At 58.4% G+C, this 18,652-nt stretch overlaps 1 protein-coding gene and 1 long non-coding RNA gene across 4 annotated transcripts; one reads left to right on the forward strand and one right to left on the reverse strand.

Moving 5' to 3' along the window:
* Positions 1-855: 855 nt before the first annotated feature.
* FTCD (formimidoyltransferase cyclodeaminase) lies at positions 856-16,711 on the reverse strand. 3 transcript variants are annotated; one of them, XR_003511998.1, is made up of 14 exons: positions 16,580-16,659; positions 15,811-15,994; positions 14,265-14,393; positions 13,388-13,476; positions 13,130-13,309; positions 11,735-11,872; positions 11,512-11,643; positions 5,914-5,975; positions 5,437-5,566; positions 5,109-5,331; positions 3,697-3,740; positions 3,385-3,523; positions 2,098-2,193; positions 856-1,102 (listed from the first exon to the last, which is right to left on the reverse strand). XR_003511998.1 is itself a non-coding variant. In XM_027548187.1 (14 exons), the coding sequence occupies exons 1-14, from the start codon at positions 16,631-16,633 to the stop codon at positions 1,016-1,018; spliced, it is 1,626 nt and encodes a 541-aa protein (XP_027403988.1). In that variant the 5' UTR covers positions 16,634-16,711; the 3' UTR covers positions 856-1,015. The 3 variants fall into 3 exon arrangements, 2 of the variants coding, with proteins under 2 accessions (XP_027403988.1, XP_027403996.1); XM_027548187.1 differs by having other exon boundaries at positions 5,170-5,331; positions 16,580-16,711; XM_027548195.1 differs by having other exon boundaries at positions 5,170-5,331; positions 15,811-15,969; positions 16,580-16,662.
* Positions 16,712-16,753: 42 nt separating this feature from the next.
* Positions 16,754-17,980, forward strand: LOC113896125. The gene is made up of 2 exons (XR_003511999.1): positions 16,754-16,828; positions 17,799-17,980. It is a non-coding gene; the product is annotated as an uncharacterized LOC113896125 (long non-coding RNA).
* Positions 17,981-18,652: the final 672 nt, after the last annotated feature.

Consider the following 18,652-nt stretch of genomic DNA (forward strand, 5'->3'; position numbering starts at 1 on the left):
CCTGGAGAATTCCATGAACAGAGGAGCCTGGCAGGCTACAGTCCATGGGATCACAAAAAGTCAGACATGACTGTGCGACTTTCACTTTCACTTTTCACTTTCTGATGTTTATGTCAGAAGTTTTCCCTATCTCTATTATGCTTTAAAAGAAACTCGGCTACACAAAAAGCTCCAAGTTGTCAAACCTCGTCTCTGACCCTGGATGGAAATCCTCTCCTCCGGAGGTCACGAATGCCAGCGTAACACACAGCTCGCAAAAACAACCTTTCAGGTCTGGGTCTTGTCCTGTGGCCCCCAGCCCCGGGAATAGGGGGGTGGGCGCTTTCCACCACTTCCCACCCCTCCCTCACCACCCAGGCCCTGCAGAGACCCTCCTGGGACCCCCACCACTGGGCCTGGGCCACTGAGCTTCCACCAAGAGAAGTCAGTGCCCAATGCCGGGGACTCTCCCTTCCGGGACCCCAGGTCTGACACTGCACCCTCTTCCCCCAGAACCCGGGACCTGGCCCACACATCACTTTCCCGTCCTCGGCCGCTTGCTGCTCTCATGTTCTCCTGCCTTGGGAGGAGCTGGCCCGGCCACCCCTCACCTTGGTGGATCCCCCGCCATTCCCTGTCCATCAGGCAGCATGGCCCTCATCCCTCCATGAGATTTGAGGGTCCTACTAAGGGGGCTCAGGCCCCCAGGACCCCAGGTACTCTGTGACCCTGGGTCACCTCATGTTCCACCCCCATTCCCTCCCACTTGTCTCCCCATGTTTGGCACATCACGAGGTCCCATTCCTGCCACTCAGCTCAGACCTCCCCCAAGCCCCTCATTGGTATCCCACATGCACCCCACATGGACCCCACAGGCACCAGTGTGTCATCACTTTACTGGCACTGCCAACCCCAGCCATGCCCACTCCTCACAGCCCCCTATCCTTGCCCCTCACATCCCCCACATCTGGGCCCCCAGGACGTGTCTGGAGGGGCTGCAAGGGGGAGTGGAGTCCGTCGATTCCCTGCTCAGCCATCACTCCTGCCGGGCCTCCAGCCCGTCCAGCACCAGGGCTGCCTGTGTCTGGGCGTCTTGCAGGAGGCTGGAGATGCGCCGGCGGACCTAAAGACACAGGAGCGCTGTCATCACTGCTCACCTGCCACCCACCCACGGGCCCAGCCTCCCTGCCGGTTCCCTGGGCTATCCACTCTGGGTGGCCCCGAGCCTCTGACCTGGAACTCCAGATCCTCACAGGTCTCTCGTGGGGATGGGGGGGGTCCCTCTGTCTTTCCTGACATTTGGGGCCAGCAAGGCCCAGTTCCCACCCTCCCAGTCTCCCTACTTTATCCACCACTGCTGAAGGCGGGACTGTGTCCTCCAAGCCCAAAGGGCAGTGCTTGAGTGGCTAGTGCATTATCTCAATGCCCTGGGATGGACAGGGCCTTCCCTGATGATGAGCTCAGCTTAGCTACAGAGGCAGGTGGGGACTGGCTGGCCCTACTGCTCCCATTCCCAGTCAGGAAATCGCTTTTTAACAATCACCACAAAATCACAAATACAGGTTGGTGGCCAGGGCTGGGAATGGGGGTTACTGTGGGGCCTCCTTTGGAGTGGCGAGAACGTTCCAGCACTGGATAGAGGTGATGGTCTCACAACCATAGATGTGCCAACTGCCTCTGACTTGTATAATTTAACATAGTGAGTTGCACGTTCTGTGAATTCTCCTCCAAAAAGAGTGACAGTGAAATTGTCACAAACGCTGAAGCAGGACAATTGCACAGGCCAGCAACTGCTCCCTGAGACCACGTGTTGCTGGTGCTGCAGCCCAGCCCAGCCAGGGGACCTGGCCCTGGCCAGAGCCCCCAGGAGGGAGAGAGGGGGTGCCAGCAGGCACCCAGGCCACCCGCCCCCACAGAGACCCTGAAAGAAGGCCCCAGCTGTCCCCTGAAGCCTGCGTTCTGCAAGACAGGCCTTTACACCCGCAGCAGCTGGAGGATTGTCTCGTCAGACACACCCCTCCCTCAAGGACATGCTAGCCAGGCACCCCTGGGCCCCACATGTGGGAACCAAGGCAACCTCCAGGCCCCTTGGTGGGCCTGGCATGCGCCCCCACTCACCTGGTCCTTAAACGCGTCATCAGTGACATCCTTCAGGTTGATGAGCACGTTGAAATATGCACCAAACACACCTGTCTCCAGGGCCTTGGCTGCCACCTGCAATGGCCACGAGGCAGAACCAGCCGGCAGTGATGGGGCAGGCAGCAGGCCTCCCCCTGCCCACTCCTCAGCCCAGGACATAGCCTGGGGGCCTCACGCCTCAACCCTGAAGATGGCAATCTGACCGGTCACTCGAGCAGGGAAACATCCACACAGCCCTCGGGAGCCTGGAGTCACTGGACAGAAGCCTGGCCCTCTCCAAGGAGGGTCCCAGGGCCCCTGCGCCATCCAGTGCTCAGAGGCCCACCCTCAGCTGACCACCCAGCAGTCCACACCCTGCTGACTTCGGCACTCCAACCCCGCGGCCCAGTGATGCCTCAGGCATAGCCCAGGCTGGAGATGTGCTTAGCCCAGGCTGGATGCATGCTCAGTCACTCAGTGTCCAACTCTTTGTGACCCCATGGACTGTAGCCCACCAGGCTCCTCTGTCCATGGGATAATCCCAGGCAAGAATACTGGGTTGGGCTGCCGTTTCCTTCTCCAGGGGCTTTTCCGGACCCAGGGATGGAACCTGCGGCTCCTCAATTGGCAGGCAGAGTCTTTACCACTGAGCCACCTGGGAAGCCGGGAGCTGGCTACAGGGGGCCTTTAACAACGAGCACAGCATGCTGGCCGCTTACAGGCCCTGAGGGGCCACAGAGATGGGCAGCACATGCTGGGCCAGGAAGACCCAGAATGCAGGAATCATGGCCTCTGTGCTCAGGCGGCTTCTAGAACCTTCTTAACAACTCACAGGCAGCCACCTCCCAGGAAAGGAGGGTGCAGTCCTTAGGGCCTGAAGACCAGACACTGAAAACAGGTGTCTCTCTGTAAAGACCATATGGCTGGGGGCCTCGGATCGGGCTGTAGACAAACAGCAATGGGTGTGATGGCCCTTGTCCCAGGCCTCCGTGCAGAAGCTACAGACAGGGCGTGCATGCATTTCTGCGAGCACCTGGGGTTTCTGGGAGAGGGGCCGATGGGGAGGAGGGCGGCTGGGGCCTGAGGGGACAGTCAGAGGTGGACTCTGGAGCACACTCAAGTGTCTGCCTCTGCTGTGTGACCTTGAACAAGATCTTAGCAGAGCCGGCCCTGCAGGCTGAGATGGACTGAGACACCCTGCGAGCACTCAAGTCTGCTGGCTCAGTGAGCAGCTGTGACGCCCACTGACCCTTCACTCTGCACCGGCAGCAGGGCCCTGCCACGTACCTGCAGGTCTGACCTGCAGGCCAGGTTCACACACAGGGCCAGCTCTCGCAGTGCCGGCCACAGTGAGGCCACCGTTTCTGCCAGCGCCAAGGGCACAGCCACCGCCTGCCTCAGCCCCTCCTGCAGGGCGGCCGCACGTCTGTAAGCAAGGGCATTGGCGGTCAGATCCCGGGGCGCCCAGACACTCCCAGTCCCTACCCAATGGCTCCTCGAGGAGCCCACGGAACCAGGCTGGGGACCACAGGGAAATCGTTGTTCAGCCACAGCACACCCGGGGGGGCTGACCAGTACCAGGGATTTCGCTGCACTCACCTGTCCTTGTCCTCAGGTGTGTTCTTGGGCAGTTTTGTCGCTTTCTGCCAGAGCAAGCACAGAAACACAGCGGGGTGAGGGACTGTGACAAGGGGACTGGGAGCCTGGGGAGGGCGGGGGCCTAACACAGCGCCCACCACCTCCAAGTTTGCATCTGTGGATTACAGATGGAGGGCCACCTGTGAGGGACTGGAGAGGGGGCCGGAGGGGAGTGAGGGCTCCAGCACCAGTCTTCCCCACCCACTCCAGGGGAGGCAACTGTGCGACCCCAGAGACCAGCATAAAGGCTCAGGCCGTGTCCCCCGACCCCCGAGGGCGACATACAACGCAGGCCTCCTTCCAGGAAGTATGAAACTGCTCCTCCCACTGCCCCGCCCATGTGAGACGCACCAAGAGGCTCACGCGACCTCCAGGTCGGATGGCCACGTTGTCAGGGGACCTCGGGAGGACCACTCCAGGCACCCCACCCACGGAAGCTCTGCAAGGGCCACCAGGCGGCATCCTTCATGCAGGAAACACACTCACCCCGGGGCGAAAGCCTCCCCCGAGTCACTCACACAGCCATCCACTGAGGCCCAGTGACAGAGGCCAGCTGTCCACCCAGGGGCCCAGGTGCAGCCTAGACTCGGCCCAAACCCCGCAGCAGGGCTGACCCGTGGCCTCCACCCCAAGCGTGCCCAGAGCACCATCCACCCCCATACCAGGTCTTGCCCCAAGGTGGCTCCGAGCACTGGTGTCGGCCTGGAGCTCACACCTTCCCCAGCAGGCCCTCCTCCCCGGCGGGGTCCAAGCACCCCCCTTCCCTCCTCTCCTGTGTCCCCTGCTGGCTCTGCTCTCACACACACCTGGGGCTTCTTGACCTTGAACTCACACCTAGACCTTCCTGTGAGTCCTCTGACCTCCACCCAGGTCTGACGGACACCCCTCCTCCAGGCCCTCCCGAACAAGGGAGGTCTGGATCTAGCCTCCCAGCTCCTGGGGCCCTTTCCGTCTGTCGCTGAACTGTCTGTCTTCTCTGATCGCTGACACTGTGACTGACTGTGTTACCATGTAAAGATTTCTGTTCCCACACTTTTGGGACCAGAGCTCTTCCCTGAGGACCTGGTCTTCCTCCAGCATCTGCGGGTCTGGGTGTCGGCTCATCAGCAGGACGCAGGGAGCTGGGCAGGGGGACGCTGAGCCTGGCTGACCCTCAGGGCAGGTGTCCTCCTCTCCCCCGTCCCCCAGCCCTGCAGAGACTCCGACCTGGGGTCACACCTGCTGGGCTCAACCCAAGAGCAGCCAGACCACTGTCCCCTCCCTCCAGGCCCCCTGGTCTCCAGACGTCTGTGCTAATGGCAATCTGCCCCTCACCCCCATGACCTTGGACCACCTTTCTCTCCTCTGGAGACCCCCCATCACTGTCCACTGACCCCACTGTCCCTCAGGTCCTGCTCCGTAGGGCCAGTGGAGACGGCCCGCCTGCACACACACCAGGTAGGCCTCAAAGGCCCGGGCGTCGGCGTCCACCATCGCAGTCAGCTCAGCCACGGCGGCGCGGAAGGGCGGGATCAGGCGGCGCATGGTCACGTCCAGGTGCTCGAACTGGCGCCGCCCATAGGTCATCAGGCCGGCCATGGAGGCCAGGGCGGCGCCCTGGGGAGAACGCGCTGATCATGGGACCAGCCCCGGGCCGGGCTCCCCGACCCCCACCGCCCACCCCACCTCCTACCCCACCTCCTCGCCCCGGGCCCCACTCACCATGGCTGCACTGGCTGCGGCCACAGAGCCGCCCCCCGGGGCTGCCGAGCGGGCACCCACGGCCCGGATGAAAGCGCGCAGGGGCTGGTCCACCAGGCTTTGCTCGGGCCCGTCCTGGGGGACCAGGTACCTGCGAGGCAGGGGCGGTCAGGGGGGCCAGGGTTGGGGTGGGCTAGGGTCTATGTCGGAGGGTCCTTGGTCATTACTTCTAGGCTAGAAAGGTGGGACTGGCAGGGGCGGGGGCGGGGGCGGTCCCTGGCTCGCAACAGCACAGGGAAGGGGATATGGGCCCTGTTTGCAGAGCAGCCACCCCGAAAGCAGCTGTGACCAGTCAGGAGCTGTGTGAGGACCGAGTGGGACCTGTTGGGGCCTCACTGGGCCCCCCAACAAGCCCCCAGCCCTACACTTAGCGATGGAGCAGAGCTCTGGACAACCGAGGGGGTCTCTGCACAGGGGTGGGGGCTGGGGGCTGCTCACTCGATGATCCGCTCCTTGGGGTTGAAGGGGGACAGGGAGTCCAGGCCCAGCCGGTTCACCACCTGGAAGAGGGCCTGGTGACTGGGGTTCCCCTTGAGCCCAGGTCCCACCCCTGCCACCTGTGGGGGTGCTCCCTGGCCCTGGTGTGGAGCTTGCAGGGACACAGCTGCCACACACACACACACACACACACACACCAGCAGCCCTGCAGACAGAAGCCCTTCGAGGCAGATGCCCTGCCGGGCCCTGGACTCCACCCACTGCATTGCCCCAGGGAGACCCGGGCCCAGCGTGACCCGTCCTCCCCACTCGAGAGCCTGTGCTGGAAAGGGGCCGAGACAACTGCCTCCTGGATGGGGTTCCAGCTCCTGGGAGTCAGTGGCTCTGGCTCTCAAAGGCCCAGAGCTGCGTGAGCAGCCCAGCTATGACCCTTGATGTGTGACAAAAAGTGAAGTTTACCCAACTTCAAAACAAAGTTGGAAATATCCTTTTGATGAAAGGAATTCCCCATATCAGAGAGGAATTTCTTTCACCTAAAGATGCTTTAAGGACACATCATGGTGCTGATGCTGGCAACACAGTCCCAGCCCCTCTGAGCCACATGGGGACACATTCTACACGGAACAGAAAGCGACGAGTACGGGACAAGTTGAGAGCCAGGGATGGCCCGAGGTCTCCCAGAGGATGCTGCAGAAAACCTCAGAAAGAGGAACAGAACTGTCAGAATGGACTTTAGCACCCACAAGCCTGGAAGAAAGTAAAGGAAACCATCCACGGCCAGAAGTGCCCAGAAGCTCTCCCTGCCCTGGAGCTGGGTTCACCCGGAGACGCCTGAGCCATCTCTCAGGAGCAGGGGTCAGACGGGAGACCCCTGGAAGACAACATCTCCAAGGATGAATTTGGGGAGAGCCACCCTTCACAGGAAAGTCTCAGTCTTTCCAGTCTGAGACTTACGTTTGGTGAAGCCCCCAGATGGTGAAGCCCCAGAAAATATCTTTCCTGGGAATTGTAACCTGAGAGGGAGAGAGGCCACGGCTCACCCAGAATTCTCCTCTGTGTGGCTCCAAAGCCCAAACAAGAGGCTCATCTACAGGGCGCAAGCACCTGCCTGAGGCAACACGAGTTTAAACCCGTGACCAAGAATTCAGGAAGATCCCTTGGAGCAGGAAATGGCAACCCACTCCAATATTCTTGCCTGGAGAATCCCACGGTCAGAGAAGACTGACGGGCTACAGTCAGGGGGTCGCACAGAGTCGGACATGACTGAGCAACTAGGCATGACCAAAAAACCACAGAAGAAACCCAGGCGCACAGCCCGAACTCCCAAAGCACCAGAAAAAGCATCACTACGCGTGTCAGCAGGCATGATAGTTTGGAGAGCCAGACCTTCAAAGAATGCAGATCTCAGAACTTCCAGATAAAGAATATAAAATACTATGGTTTAAAGAAGCAATAGAGAGCATCAAACATGTTAATAAACGATAAATAGATGTGGGAGAGGTGAAAGTGGAAAAAGGATGGAGGAGGGAGATTCTTGAGGCTGGATTTCAAGAAGCACAAAGTATTTACATGTCTTCAACTGTCGCCCCAGGGAGTGCTTATTAACAACAATAGGAAAAATAGGAACACCACAGTGATAACCCTGGGTTGGAGATACCACTTCAACAAGGGGACCCAGGTAGCGAACGCCCTGAGGGGGACACCCCATCACTTCTGTGCTGCTCTTGCCAGAAACACACAAGCACGCCCAGCCCTGAGAAAGGTCAGACCAGCACCCAGCAAGCAGTGCTCACAGCCCATCATGGTCAAGGAAGGACAGGGAGAACTGGGGCCCTGGTCCAGATTAAGGGCCATAAAAGACAAGGCACGTGGACCCACTCCTGGTCTGGGGTGGAGCCAGGAGAGGGAGACACTGACATGATTTGATTACAGTCTGCAGATTAGAGCAGATCGTACTGTGCTGAATTTCCTGATTTTGATCATTGCACTGTGGTTATATAACAGAATGTCCTTGATCTAGACAAATACACTCTGAATAAACGAGGCATAAAGGGCACAGTGTCTTCAGTCTACTCTGAAATGGTCCAGAAACAAGTGTGATTGTGCATGACTGTAGAGAAAGAGAGATACAGAAAATGATGCAAAATAACAGTAGGTGAATCTGGAGGGAATAAAGCAACTCCTGATACTATGTGCGGACCTCTTCCGTGAGCAAGAATTACCTCAAAATAAAGTAACACAGAACTTTGTAATGGCCAGAAAGAGAACAAACCCAGCTATAAAGTACATAAGTGATTAAGAAGTGAGGCCTGAGAAAACCACAGCAAATGGAGAGGGGGGAAATGGAGAGAAAGTATAGAAAAAAACAGGATATATGGAAGAAGAAAATGCTACCATGGAGTGACTGTGTCTGCAAAGTGAAAGAACCAAACACTGAATCAAAAATATTAAAGAAAATATTCCTGAAACTGAACAAGAATGAATCTGTAAATCACACAGAACCCTGCTCTAAAGAAAAACTGATGCAGAATAATCAACACCAAGACATATATGGCAGAGTTACTGAATTTCAAGGATAAAGACAGTTTGTCAAGCACCAGGGAGAAAGAACCGGTCAGCAGGGGTGTGGAAGTCACCAGGCGGCCGTAGACTCCACCACCATACACACAGCAACATTTACTCCAAAGGGTCCAAGATGTGCCTGCAACATCCTCAGGAGAAAACCAAGCGACTGGAGGTGTTGGTTCTCCTTTATCGTTGTTGTTGTTTAGTTACTAAGTTGTGTCTTTGCAACCCCGTGGACCTCTAGGACCCACCAGGCTCCTCTGTCTGTGGGATTTTCCAGCAAGGATATTGGAGCGGGTGGCCATTCCCTTCTTCAGGGGATCTTCCTGACCCAGAGATCCAACCCGTGTCTCTGAGTCTCCTGCATTGTCACGTGGGTTATTTACCACTGAGCCACCAGGGAAGCTCTTTGATTGTCCTACTGTTTCAAAAGAATAAAGTCACACAGACATTCCCAAACACACCAGAACCTACAGAATAAAGCCCCCTTGAGCCTTTCTTCAAAAACCTGCTTGACTGTGAAATCTAGGCAACAGAGAAAGGACGGAGATGCACAGTGACTCACTTAAGCACAGAACCAAGCTTAAATATCCATGTATATTTAATTCATGTGATGTGGTTACAGAAGGTAAGTGGTATACTTCGGACAATGTACAAATAACGACTAAGCAGTTTAAGTCTGGACCAGCAATGACAGCTCACACAGTGCACTGATTTTCTTGTCTTTCTTCACCAAGAGTCAAGAGACATTCTAACACCGATTAAGAGCTAAAGGAGTGAGTATACTGTGCAAACTTGGAAAGTTAACCACCGAGAACTAACAAATGAATTCAGCGAGGTAGCAGGATGCAAAGTCAACCCACAAAGATCAGTGCATTTCTGAACACTGACAATGAACGCTGAAGAACAAATTACGAAAACAATTCCGTTTTCAGTAGCAGCCAAAAAAAAAAGAAACACTCAGGGATTAATTAACTTCACCAAGGAGGTGAAAGACTGCAATGAGACCTACAAAACATGCTGAAAGGAACTAAAGACACTGAAGGGGGCACAGCCCAAGTCCAGGGCGGGAAGACGGTGCCGTGACATGGAGCACTGCCGGTGACTGGCGGGGACAGTGTGAGCGATACCTTTCTGACAGTACCTTTCAGAGAAACTGGAAACCCCATCCTGGATGGCGGTGATGGCCGCACAACTTTATAAACGTCCTTAACACCACTGACCAGCACGCTTAAATATGGCTAAGATGGGAAATTTTATGTCATGTGTATTTTACCATAATTTTAAAAGCTGAAAAAATATTTAAAAGAACCAACTCCCTAAAAAAAAAAAAATGACACAGCTCTAAAAAACCAGGAACTAGAGAAGGGAGATGAGAAGGCAATGGCACCCCACTCCAGTACTCTCGCCTGGAAAATCCCATGGACGGAGGAGCCTGGTAGGCAGTAGTCCATGAGGTCTCTAAGAATCGGACACGACTGAGCGACTTCACTTTCACTTTTCACTTTCCTGCATTGGAGAAGGAAATGGCAACCCACTCCAGTGTTCTTGCCTGGAGAATCCCAGGAGCAGCGGAGTCTATTGGGCTGCCGTCTATGGGGTCGAACAGAGTCAGACACGACTGAGGCGACTTAGCAGCAGCAGCAGAGAAAGGAGAAAAGATGGGGGTAAACATCGAGAGTTACTTTCTCATGTGCACAGCAAGCAGCCTGCAGATCACAGACCTCAAGGCTCACAGACAGTGAGTTTTGGACAAATTTTGTAGCAACGCTGCTTCAAACAAGTCTATAGGCGCCCTTTTTCCAACAACATTTGCTCACAGTGTGTCTCTGTGTCACATTTTGGTAATTCTCACAGTATTTCAAACCCTCCACCAGCATTAAAATCACAACTCTCTGAAAACTCAGAAGAAGGTTAGCTTTTTTTTTTTTTTTTAGCAATAAAGTACTTTTAAGTATGTGCACAGTTTTTTTAGACACAATGATATTGCACACTTAACAGACTATAGTCTAGTATGAATATAACTTTTATATATACCAGGAAACCAGAAAATCATGTGAGTGGCTTTATTGGGATATTTGATTTATTTGCAATGGCCTAGAACCGAATATCTTTGTGGTACCTGAACTGATAAAAATTGACAAATCACATTGATACATTTAGATAGAGTTTAACTTAATAAATCAAAAATGGAGATGAATACGTTAAGTTACGGGCTTTCCCGATGACTCAGCAGTAAAGAATCCACCTGCAATGCAAAAGACCCAGGAGATGTGGTTCAATCCCTGGGTTGGGAAGATCCCCTGGAGGAGGGCATGGCAACCCACTCCAGCATTCTTGCCTGGAGAATCCCCAAGGACAGAGGAGCCTGGTGGGCTACCGTCCATGGGGTCACAGAGCTGGACACAGAGTTGCATACACACATTATATTGCCTCCATGTAACCGGAAGGAAACCACATCCTCTCTGCCTAAAAACAGGACCAAAGCAAGTCCAAGCATATCTGCTAGATTAGTAAATACAAAAGGATAAACCCAACAACCAAAAGACAAAAACTCTCAGAGAAATCCAGTCATGTGCTCATTTTAAGAAATACCTTCAAAACAGAACCACCCTGAGGCCAGAGCAACAGGATGGCAAAAGCTGGCTACCGCCAGAGCTGGCTAGAGGGACCCAGGACCACAGGAACCACGTGCTGAATAGCCCACGGAGGCTAGACTCACATCCCCAAATCTGGACGGGTCAGGACCAGAGGAGGGGCAAGTCCCTCCATCCGACTGAGCCCAGGCACCCCCTCTCACAGAAGTTTCACAAGACTGAATATATTTTAGGTCATAGAGAAAACCCCAACAGTATCTACCAAGTGAAAAATGTGATCTCGACTTGCAGACACAGACAATAAAACAAAGAAGGAGAAGTAGGAGGCCACATGGACAGGAACCCGGGCCTGGGGAGCAGGTACCTGGAGCAGCCGCCCTGCTCTCAGGACCCCCAGCCCCCCAGCTCCAGCCCCACCCGCACGGGCCCTGCCCACCAGCCTGAGCCGCTGCTCCTCCTCCAGGAGGAACAGATTCTCCTGCTCGCAGTAGAAGGTGGCCGCATCCAGCAGGGCTTTCAGAGGCACCAGGCCCACCAGCTGCGAGCCCACCACTGGGAGGCTCAGCTCCTGCAGAGGGCGGAGAGCAGAGGTCGGAGATCGAGGCATCAGTGCCCAGGCAGCTGGGTTTGGGAATATGGGGAGGACCTGCCCCGCTCACCTGGGCTTCTCTGCAGGTCTCCTCATAGACGGTGTGCAGCCCTGTGACTTCAAAGTCCAGGAGGTTCATGGACACCTGAGCCAGGTTCTTCTCATCCAGGTACCAGCCGATGCCCTGCACCTTGCTCAGGCGTCCTGGCTGCGGAGGACAAGGCTTACCCAGCCCGGCCCTGCCTCTCCTGGCACCCCGCACTGACAGTCCCCTCCCCCTGCATCCCCTCAGCTGGCCCAGGGTCTCCCTTCTGCCCCAGACACAGGGACAAGGCAGGCCGTGGCCTGAAAACTGTGCCGTGTGGCTGGTCTCCTCCTCGCCTTGCTCTCCCGGCCTCTCATCTGAGCATGGGAGGGGCCTGCCCACCACCAGAAGCAGAGCCCCCAACAGCGGCTCACCCCACACAGGGTCCAGGCTCAGACCAGGCCCTGCTGCCTGGCCAGCATTCCACCCACGTCCTTGTCCTGGGCCTGGCTCCTTCCTCCCATCCCACCCCTGCCCCAGAGGCCAGCTTGCAGCCCTTGCTCCTTGGGGCACTCACTCCCCCTCGGGGGGGACCTCTGACTTCTGACCTCAGCAGAGCACAGAGAAGGACTGGGGAGTTGCCATGCTTTTGTGCTGTGCTTGCCGATGGCTGAGTGTTTGGGAAAGAAGCCAGGCCCAGGTCTCTGGGGGCGGAGGCTGACAGGTGAGGAGCAGGGCCTCCTTCACAGGTGTGTCTTTGTCTACCTGTGTCCAACGCAAAGTTTCTGCAGAAGTGGTGCTCAAATTAGGTGGGAGTTCCTGTAACAGACTTAGTGGGTCAGGGCACCTGGGGTACCTGGGGATACCTGGGGCTCAGGAATGCCTGTTTTCCTATCAGCATGGAAATGCTGCAGTATGTTGGCCACAGCTGTAGACCTGCTGCTTCCATGGAAAATGTCCTTAAAGACCTGCTGCTGCTGCTGCTGCTGCTAAGTCGCTTCAGTTGTGTCCAACTCTGTGCGACCCCATAGACCGCAGCCCATCAGGCTCCCCCATCCCTGAGATTCTCCAGGCAAGAACACTGGAGTGGGTTGCCATTTCCTTCTCCAATGCATGAAAGTGAAAAGTGAAAGTGAAGTCATTCAGTTGTGTCCGACTCTTATCGACCCCATGGACTGCAGCCTACCAGGCTCCTCTGTCCATGGGATTTTCCAGGCAAGAGTACTGGAGTGGGGTGCCATTGCCTTCTCCGAAAGACCTGCTCCCGAACCTCAAACCCTGGAACCCTCACCCTGCCAGTCCCACACGGCATGGACACCGAAGTGGGCAGGACCTGTGGCCAGTGGGTCCACACATGGTGCCCAGCCTTGACCCTCTCTGGGAGCCCTCGAGATGCAACAGGGACAGGCCAGGCCTCATGGGACTGCAGGTGCCGCCTACCTGGTCCTTCCCACGACCCTGCTCACGGAGATTGAGGGCGATGCGGTGCGCCTGCTCCTTGGTGCTGAGCAGGTTGATGTTGAATGCCAGGAGGAACTTCCGTGCCCCTGTGGCGGTGGCCCCCCAGCTGGGAATGAAGGAGCTGGGCCCGAAGTCGGGTGCCCACTCGGCCTGCTTGAGCTGTGGGGAGACGGGCGGGTGAGGGAAGGGGGGAGGAGGGCCCAGCCCAGACCGCCCCCTGATGAGGGGGCACGGCACCTTCTCAGGGAGGGCCTCGTACTCCCCGGCCCGGATGGCTGGCAGGGACTGGCGGCTGGTCATCCGTGCCGCCTCACCATAGAGGTACACTGCAAAGGGACCTGGCAAGTCAGGCCCCCGGCGGCGAGCATTGCAGGACCCCGTTCCTGCAGCTCCGTCTTGCTGGCAGCCCCCATCTCTGTGCCCCGTCGAGTGGGTGTGGGTGGTCCCTGATGGGCACTCTGTATGGGCAGGAACCCTCCTCTGCCCACCCAGGGGCAGGGCAGGCCCCACCCCCACTGCCCAGGCTCTGATGCCCCAGAAAAAGCCATTGTCCACCCACAAGAGTTGGGAGCAGGCACTCGGGTCTGGAAGGATATTCATGTTTCTCTCCAAAGTGCATTTTCACTGAACAAAACATGGAATGTGGAGGAGAGAAAACAAAGCTCACCGCCAGCTCCCGACACCCGCACGAGACAGGAGACCCATGCCCAAGTCGGCCCATCAGCCCACAGGCAGGGCCCGGACCTGCAGCTGGCCTCTCAGGTGTCCACCTGTTGTGTGTGCTGGGCTTGCCTTGATTTAATTCCCCAAAGAGACTGTTAAGGGCTTTCTGTCTGTCCATCTTGCTCAAGCCCTTCACGGAGCCACTACTCAAGCCCACTGCCAAGCAAGGCTGAGGGTCTGCCAGCTCCCTGACGGCTGGGACCCTGTCCCCACAGGTTCTCATCACAGGAGAAGGGGGACATACTCCTACCTGTCAAAAACCGGCATGGTAGGGTTTTTTTCCCTTAAAATCTGCATTTTTAAGGATGTAAGAGCAGAGACCCTCACAGGGTGCCTGGTGCTGCTGCTGTTGAGCTGAGGTGAGGAGGGGCCGCCCGCCCTGGGCTCTCACCTGGCACACCCAGCTCCTCTGCCAGCCGCTGGCCAAAGGCCTGGGCACACAGCACACACTCGTCCATGGTGACGCCCCTCACTGGGATGAAGGGGCACACGTCCAGGGCACCCATCCGGGGGTGCTCCCCTACACAGAGATGGGGCTGAGGAAGGGGGGCCTAGGTGCAGAACACCGCCCTCCGGCTCCTTCTGCGCACATTCAGACTGACCACAGGGCCCCAGAGAGGCAGACTGAGCACTGTGGCCTGTCGGTGGCTAACCCCTCCCCCTCCCTAGCTACCATCTGCGCTCTCAGGGAGTGGACTCCTCCACCCTGCTGCCCTACAGGGTGTCCTCAGAAGCCGAGTCCCACTGCAGGCCAGCAGCCCACGGCCAGACGGCAGCCCCACGCCCCCTCCCCCCAGGCGGCTCCCCAGATGGCAGCCCCACGCCCCCTCCCCCCAGGCGGCTCCCCAGACGGCAGCCCCACGCCCCCTCCCCCAGGCGGCCCCCCAGACGGCAGCCCCACTCCCCCTCCCCCAGGCAGCCCCCCAGATGGCAGCCCCACGTCCCCTCCCCCAGGCGGCCCCCCAGATGGCAGCCCCATGTCCCCTCCCCCAGGCAGCCCCCCAGATGGCAGCCCCACATCCCCTCCCCTCAAGCAGCCCCCCAGATGGCAGCCCCACGTCCCCTCCCCCAGGCAGCCCCCCAGATGGCAGCCCCACATCCCCTCCCCTCAAGCAGCCCCCTAGATGGCAGCCCCACGTCCCCTCCCCCCAAGCAGCCCCCCAGATGGCAGCCCCACGTCCCCTCCCCCAGGCAGCCCCCCAGATGGCAGCCCCACATCCCCTCCCCTCAAGCAGCCCCCCAGATGGCAGCCCCACGTCCCCTCCCCCAGGCAGCCCCCCAGATGGCAGCCCCACATCCCCTCCCCTCAAGCAGCCCCCTAGATGGCAGCCCCACGTCCCCTCCCCCCAAGCAGCCCCCCAGATGGCAGCCCCACGTCCCCTCCCCCAGGCAGCCCCCCAGATGGCAGCCCCACATCCCCTCCCCTCAAGCAGCCCCCTAGATGGCAGCCCCACGTCCCCTCCCCCCAAGCAGCCCCCCAGATGGCAGCCCTAAGTCCCCTCCCCCCAGGCAGCTCCCCAGATGACAACCCCATGTCCCCTCCCCCCAGGCGGTCCCCCAGATGGTAGTCCCACATCATCCCCTCCCCCAGGCAGCTTCTCTGAGATAAAGCCTCGGTTGCCCTTCACCAGTTGGAATCACTCATGAATTCCCTCCCACTCTGTGAGAGGCCAGAGACCTTGCCCTTTGACCAGTTCCCCATGTGTCCATTGACCTTTGACACTGCCGCCCAAAGAATGTGTTTGGTTTGTGGGCTGTTGACAGATAGGGCTCTGTCCCCCATACCCAGGGCCCGTGCAGAGTGTGAGCACCTTGCTGCCGGCCACTCTTGGGCCCCTGAAATGTAAACGGGGTCAAAGGAGCATCCAGCGAGCCTGTTGGCCCCTTGCCCTCTGCAAGTCCTGAGCGCAAGGCAGGCCGCCCTCCCCCGCCCTCACCTCTGTGCCGGCTCATGTCGATGAGCCGGTGGGCAGTGCGGGCAGCATTCAGGGCCCCCTCCACTACGTCCTCAGGGCACCCCACGAAGGTGTAGACAGTGCGGTTGGTGGAGGGGCCAGCGTCCACGTCCAGCAGCGTGCAGCCCGGGGTCTGGGCCACTGCTCGAGCGATGGCATCAATCACCTGGGTGTGAAGCCGGGCCTGCGCCTCCGTCTCCCCGAGAGGAGGAGGGCACAGGAGCTGCTGGGGCCCAGTCTGTCCTGTCCCCACCCAGACACAGGGCCAAGAGCTGGCTCTCGGCATCTGGGAACAGCGACAGGCAGCCCCATGGGGAGAAACTGAGGCAGGGAGCAGAACTGGGTGGGGGGCTGCCAGGGCCCCTAGAAGGTGACTACAGGCCAAGGTCACAGAGGGTCGGGGCCCCGGCCTCCAGGCAGCCCAGAAGCTCCTGAGGCAGTAGGAAGGCCTGCCCAGTGCTCTGTGACTTGTTTCCTGCAGATAACCTGGGGATAAGGACAGGTGGGGGAGGGGAGACTGTGCCCCACACAAGGACCCTCAAACAACTGTGTGGGTCAGCCTTCCGGTGCTCCACCATCACCCGAGAGGCCAAACGACCTGCCCAGACCTGGACCAGGACCCCTGACTGGTTGCCCACCCGCTGCTCCTTCCTCACCCTTTCCAGAAAAGACAGTCCCCAGGCTCCAGCCCAAGCCTTGCCCTCCTGGCCCCAAGCCCCCTGCACTGCCCTGGCCACCCCCAGGCCCTCACCTCCTGATTGTTCCCCTCTGAGAAGTTGGGGACACATTCCACCAGCCGGGACATGGTCCAAACCCTGACCCAGACGCTCCTTGCACCAGCAGAGGTGGGAAGGAGGCTGGCGGGGCCTTTATTCCCCAATCAGGGCCCTCCCTGCGCCAGGCTTCTTATTAACTGGGCAGACGGGGGAGGGGCAGAGCCAGGACCCTGTGGCGGCCAGTAAAGGAGAGGGTGGAGGGGAGGACCGAGACCTCTGCCCAGGTGAGTGTGGGCTCCCCTGAAAGAAGTACTGGACTCCTGGGGGAAAGTCCTCAGCAGGTTACAGCCTCAGGTCACCCCAGGCTCCAGGCCCAGTTGGGCCCAGGGCCCCCTGGTGACCCTCTGGATGACCCTCCTGGCAGCTATTTCTTCATGAACAACTGAGCCTCAGGGCCACAGAGGGAAAAGAGGGACTGTGTGTGAGGCCCTGGGCCTGGCTCTCAGCAGAGGTCAGCACAGCTGGCTGGCAGGAGGGCAGGTATTGGCAGGGAGGGGCGGGGAGTGCAGGCCCATGGCACTGGGGAGGGGCAGGCAGGTGAGGCCCAGCTCCCTATCCCACTGAGGCCAGAGGATCCCCACAAGGGGCCACGTACCCCCAGGTCAGCAGCACAGGGCCCTGAGCCGAGAGGGCCACCTCAGGTCAATGCCATCTTGAAGTCCTTCATGATTTTTGAACTGGGGGTGGTGCTGTTTCCCTTCTGCAAAGGCCCACCCATCACATGGTCACCCTGGCAGCACATGGACCCCCGCAGGCCCCTCCCAAGAGCAGCCCACACCATCTGTGTTTCTCCTGGCATTGGGTACCCCACATGGCCTTTGGGGTGATCAGGTCCAAGGCCACTTCACCCCTCTCACAGTCACCACGGGGCCAGGAGAGGAGATACCCAGGTCTTTCAGGCCCCCAGCTGTCTGGGCAGTTGGAAGCCCACCCCTCTAGCCACTGCTCACGGGAACTGGAAGAGGGAGAAGGGGCTGGGGAGCCCAGAGACCCTGCAGGCTGGGGGCAGGCCCGTCCTGTGCAGCTACAGCTCCCGGGTGACTGTGGGTGAGTGTGGGTGACCAGCCGTCGCACATGGTCCCAATGCAAGCCCCAGCACCACCTGGCCCTCACCCCAGCACGGCCTAGAGCCAGGGTCTTTACAGAGGTGATGAGGTTAAAATGTGGTCACTAAGGCTGGTCCTAATCCTGTAGGACTGCCGTCCTTATGAGAAGATGAGACCAGAGAAGCACAGGGAGGATGACATGTGAGGACACCAGGCAGAGACAGCTGTCTGCAGGCCAAGGAGGCAGGCCACGGAGGAACCAGCTCTGTGGCACCCCCATCTCAGGCTTCAGCCTCCAGAATTGTGAGATGATAAATGTCTACTGTTCAAGCCGCCCCATCGGTGGTGTTTGTTACAGCACCCAAGCTGTCTGAGGCAGGGGTCTGAGGAGCTGGGGCATCTGGGACACGCCAGGCTGTGGGAACAAGGGACAGGCATTCTGGCACCTTCATCCTCCTACCTATGGCAGAGGAGGAGCCAGGGAGGGGCCGGTCGCAGGGCTTCAGAGGGCCACCTGCCCTCTCTAGGCCTCAGGAGAGATGGGGGGTGGTGTGGAAGTTGGGGGGCAGAGGGCTGTGTGTCCTATGGAGATGGGTCTGGCCCAGGGCTTGGGCACAGCTGGGAATGCAAGATGCACAGAGGGGACCCAATGTGATGCCAAGACCAGTTCTGGGGGGCAGTTTTGAGACATTAAAAGTGCTGGCAGGTGCTAAAAATATCTCCTGAGGAGGGGACCCTGGAAAGCTCCACTATTTACAGGGAAAGCGATCTCATCAGTCAGTGCCCCGATGCTGGTTTCTGTGACCACCCCACAGCCAAACAGACCAGGGCTCGGAGGCCAGAACCCGGCAGGAAGAGCCCAGCCCACACCGGCTTCCGTCCAGGGGCTCCGGCTGCCGGGAATCCTCTCGCAGGTAAACTCCCAACAGGGACGCCCACACGGCTGCACACGGGCACCTGCTTTAAAGCTCTGCTGCTGTCTTGCTGTCCCTGGCTTTGAAC

Source organism: Bos indicus x Bos taurus, chromosome 1 (genome assembly GCF_003369695.1).
Source record: "Bos indicus x Bos taurus breed Angus x Brahman F1 hybrid chromosome 1, Bos_hybrid_MaternalHap_v2.0, whole genome shotgun sequence".
NCBI classification, from domain to species: domain Eukaryota; kingdom Metazoa; phylum Chordata; class Mammalia; order Artiodactyla; family Bovidae; genus Bos; species Bos indicus x Bos taurus.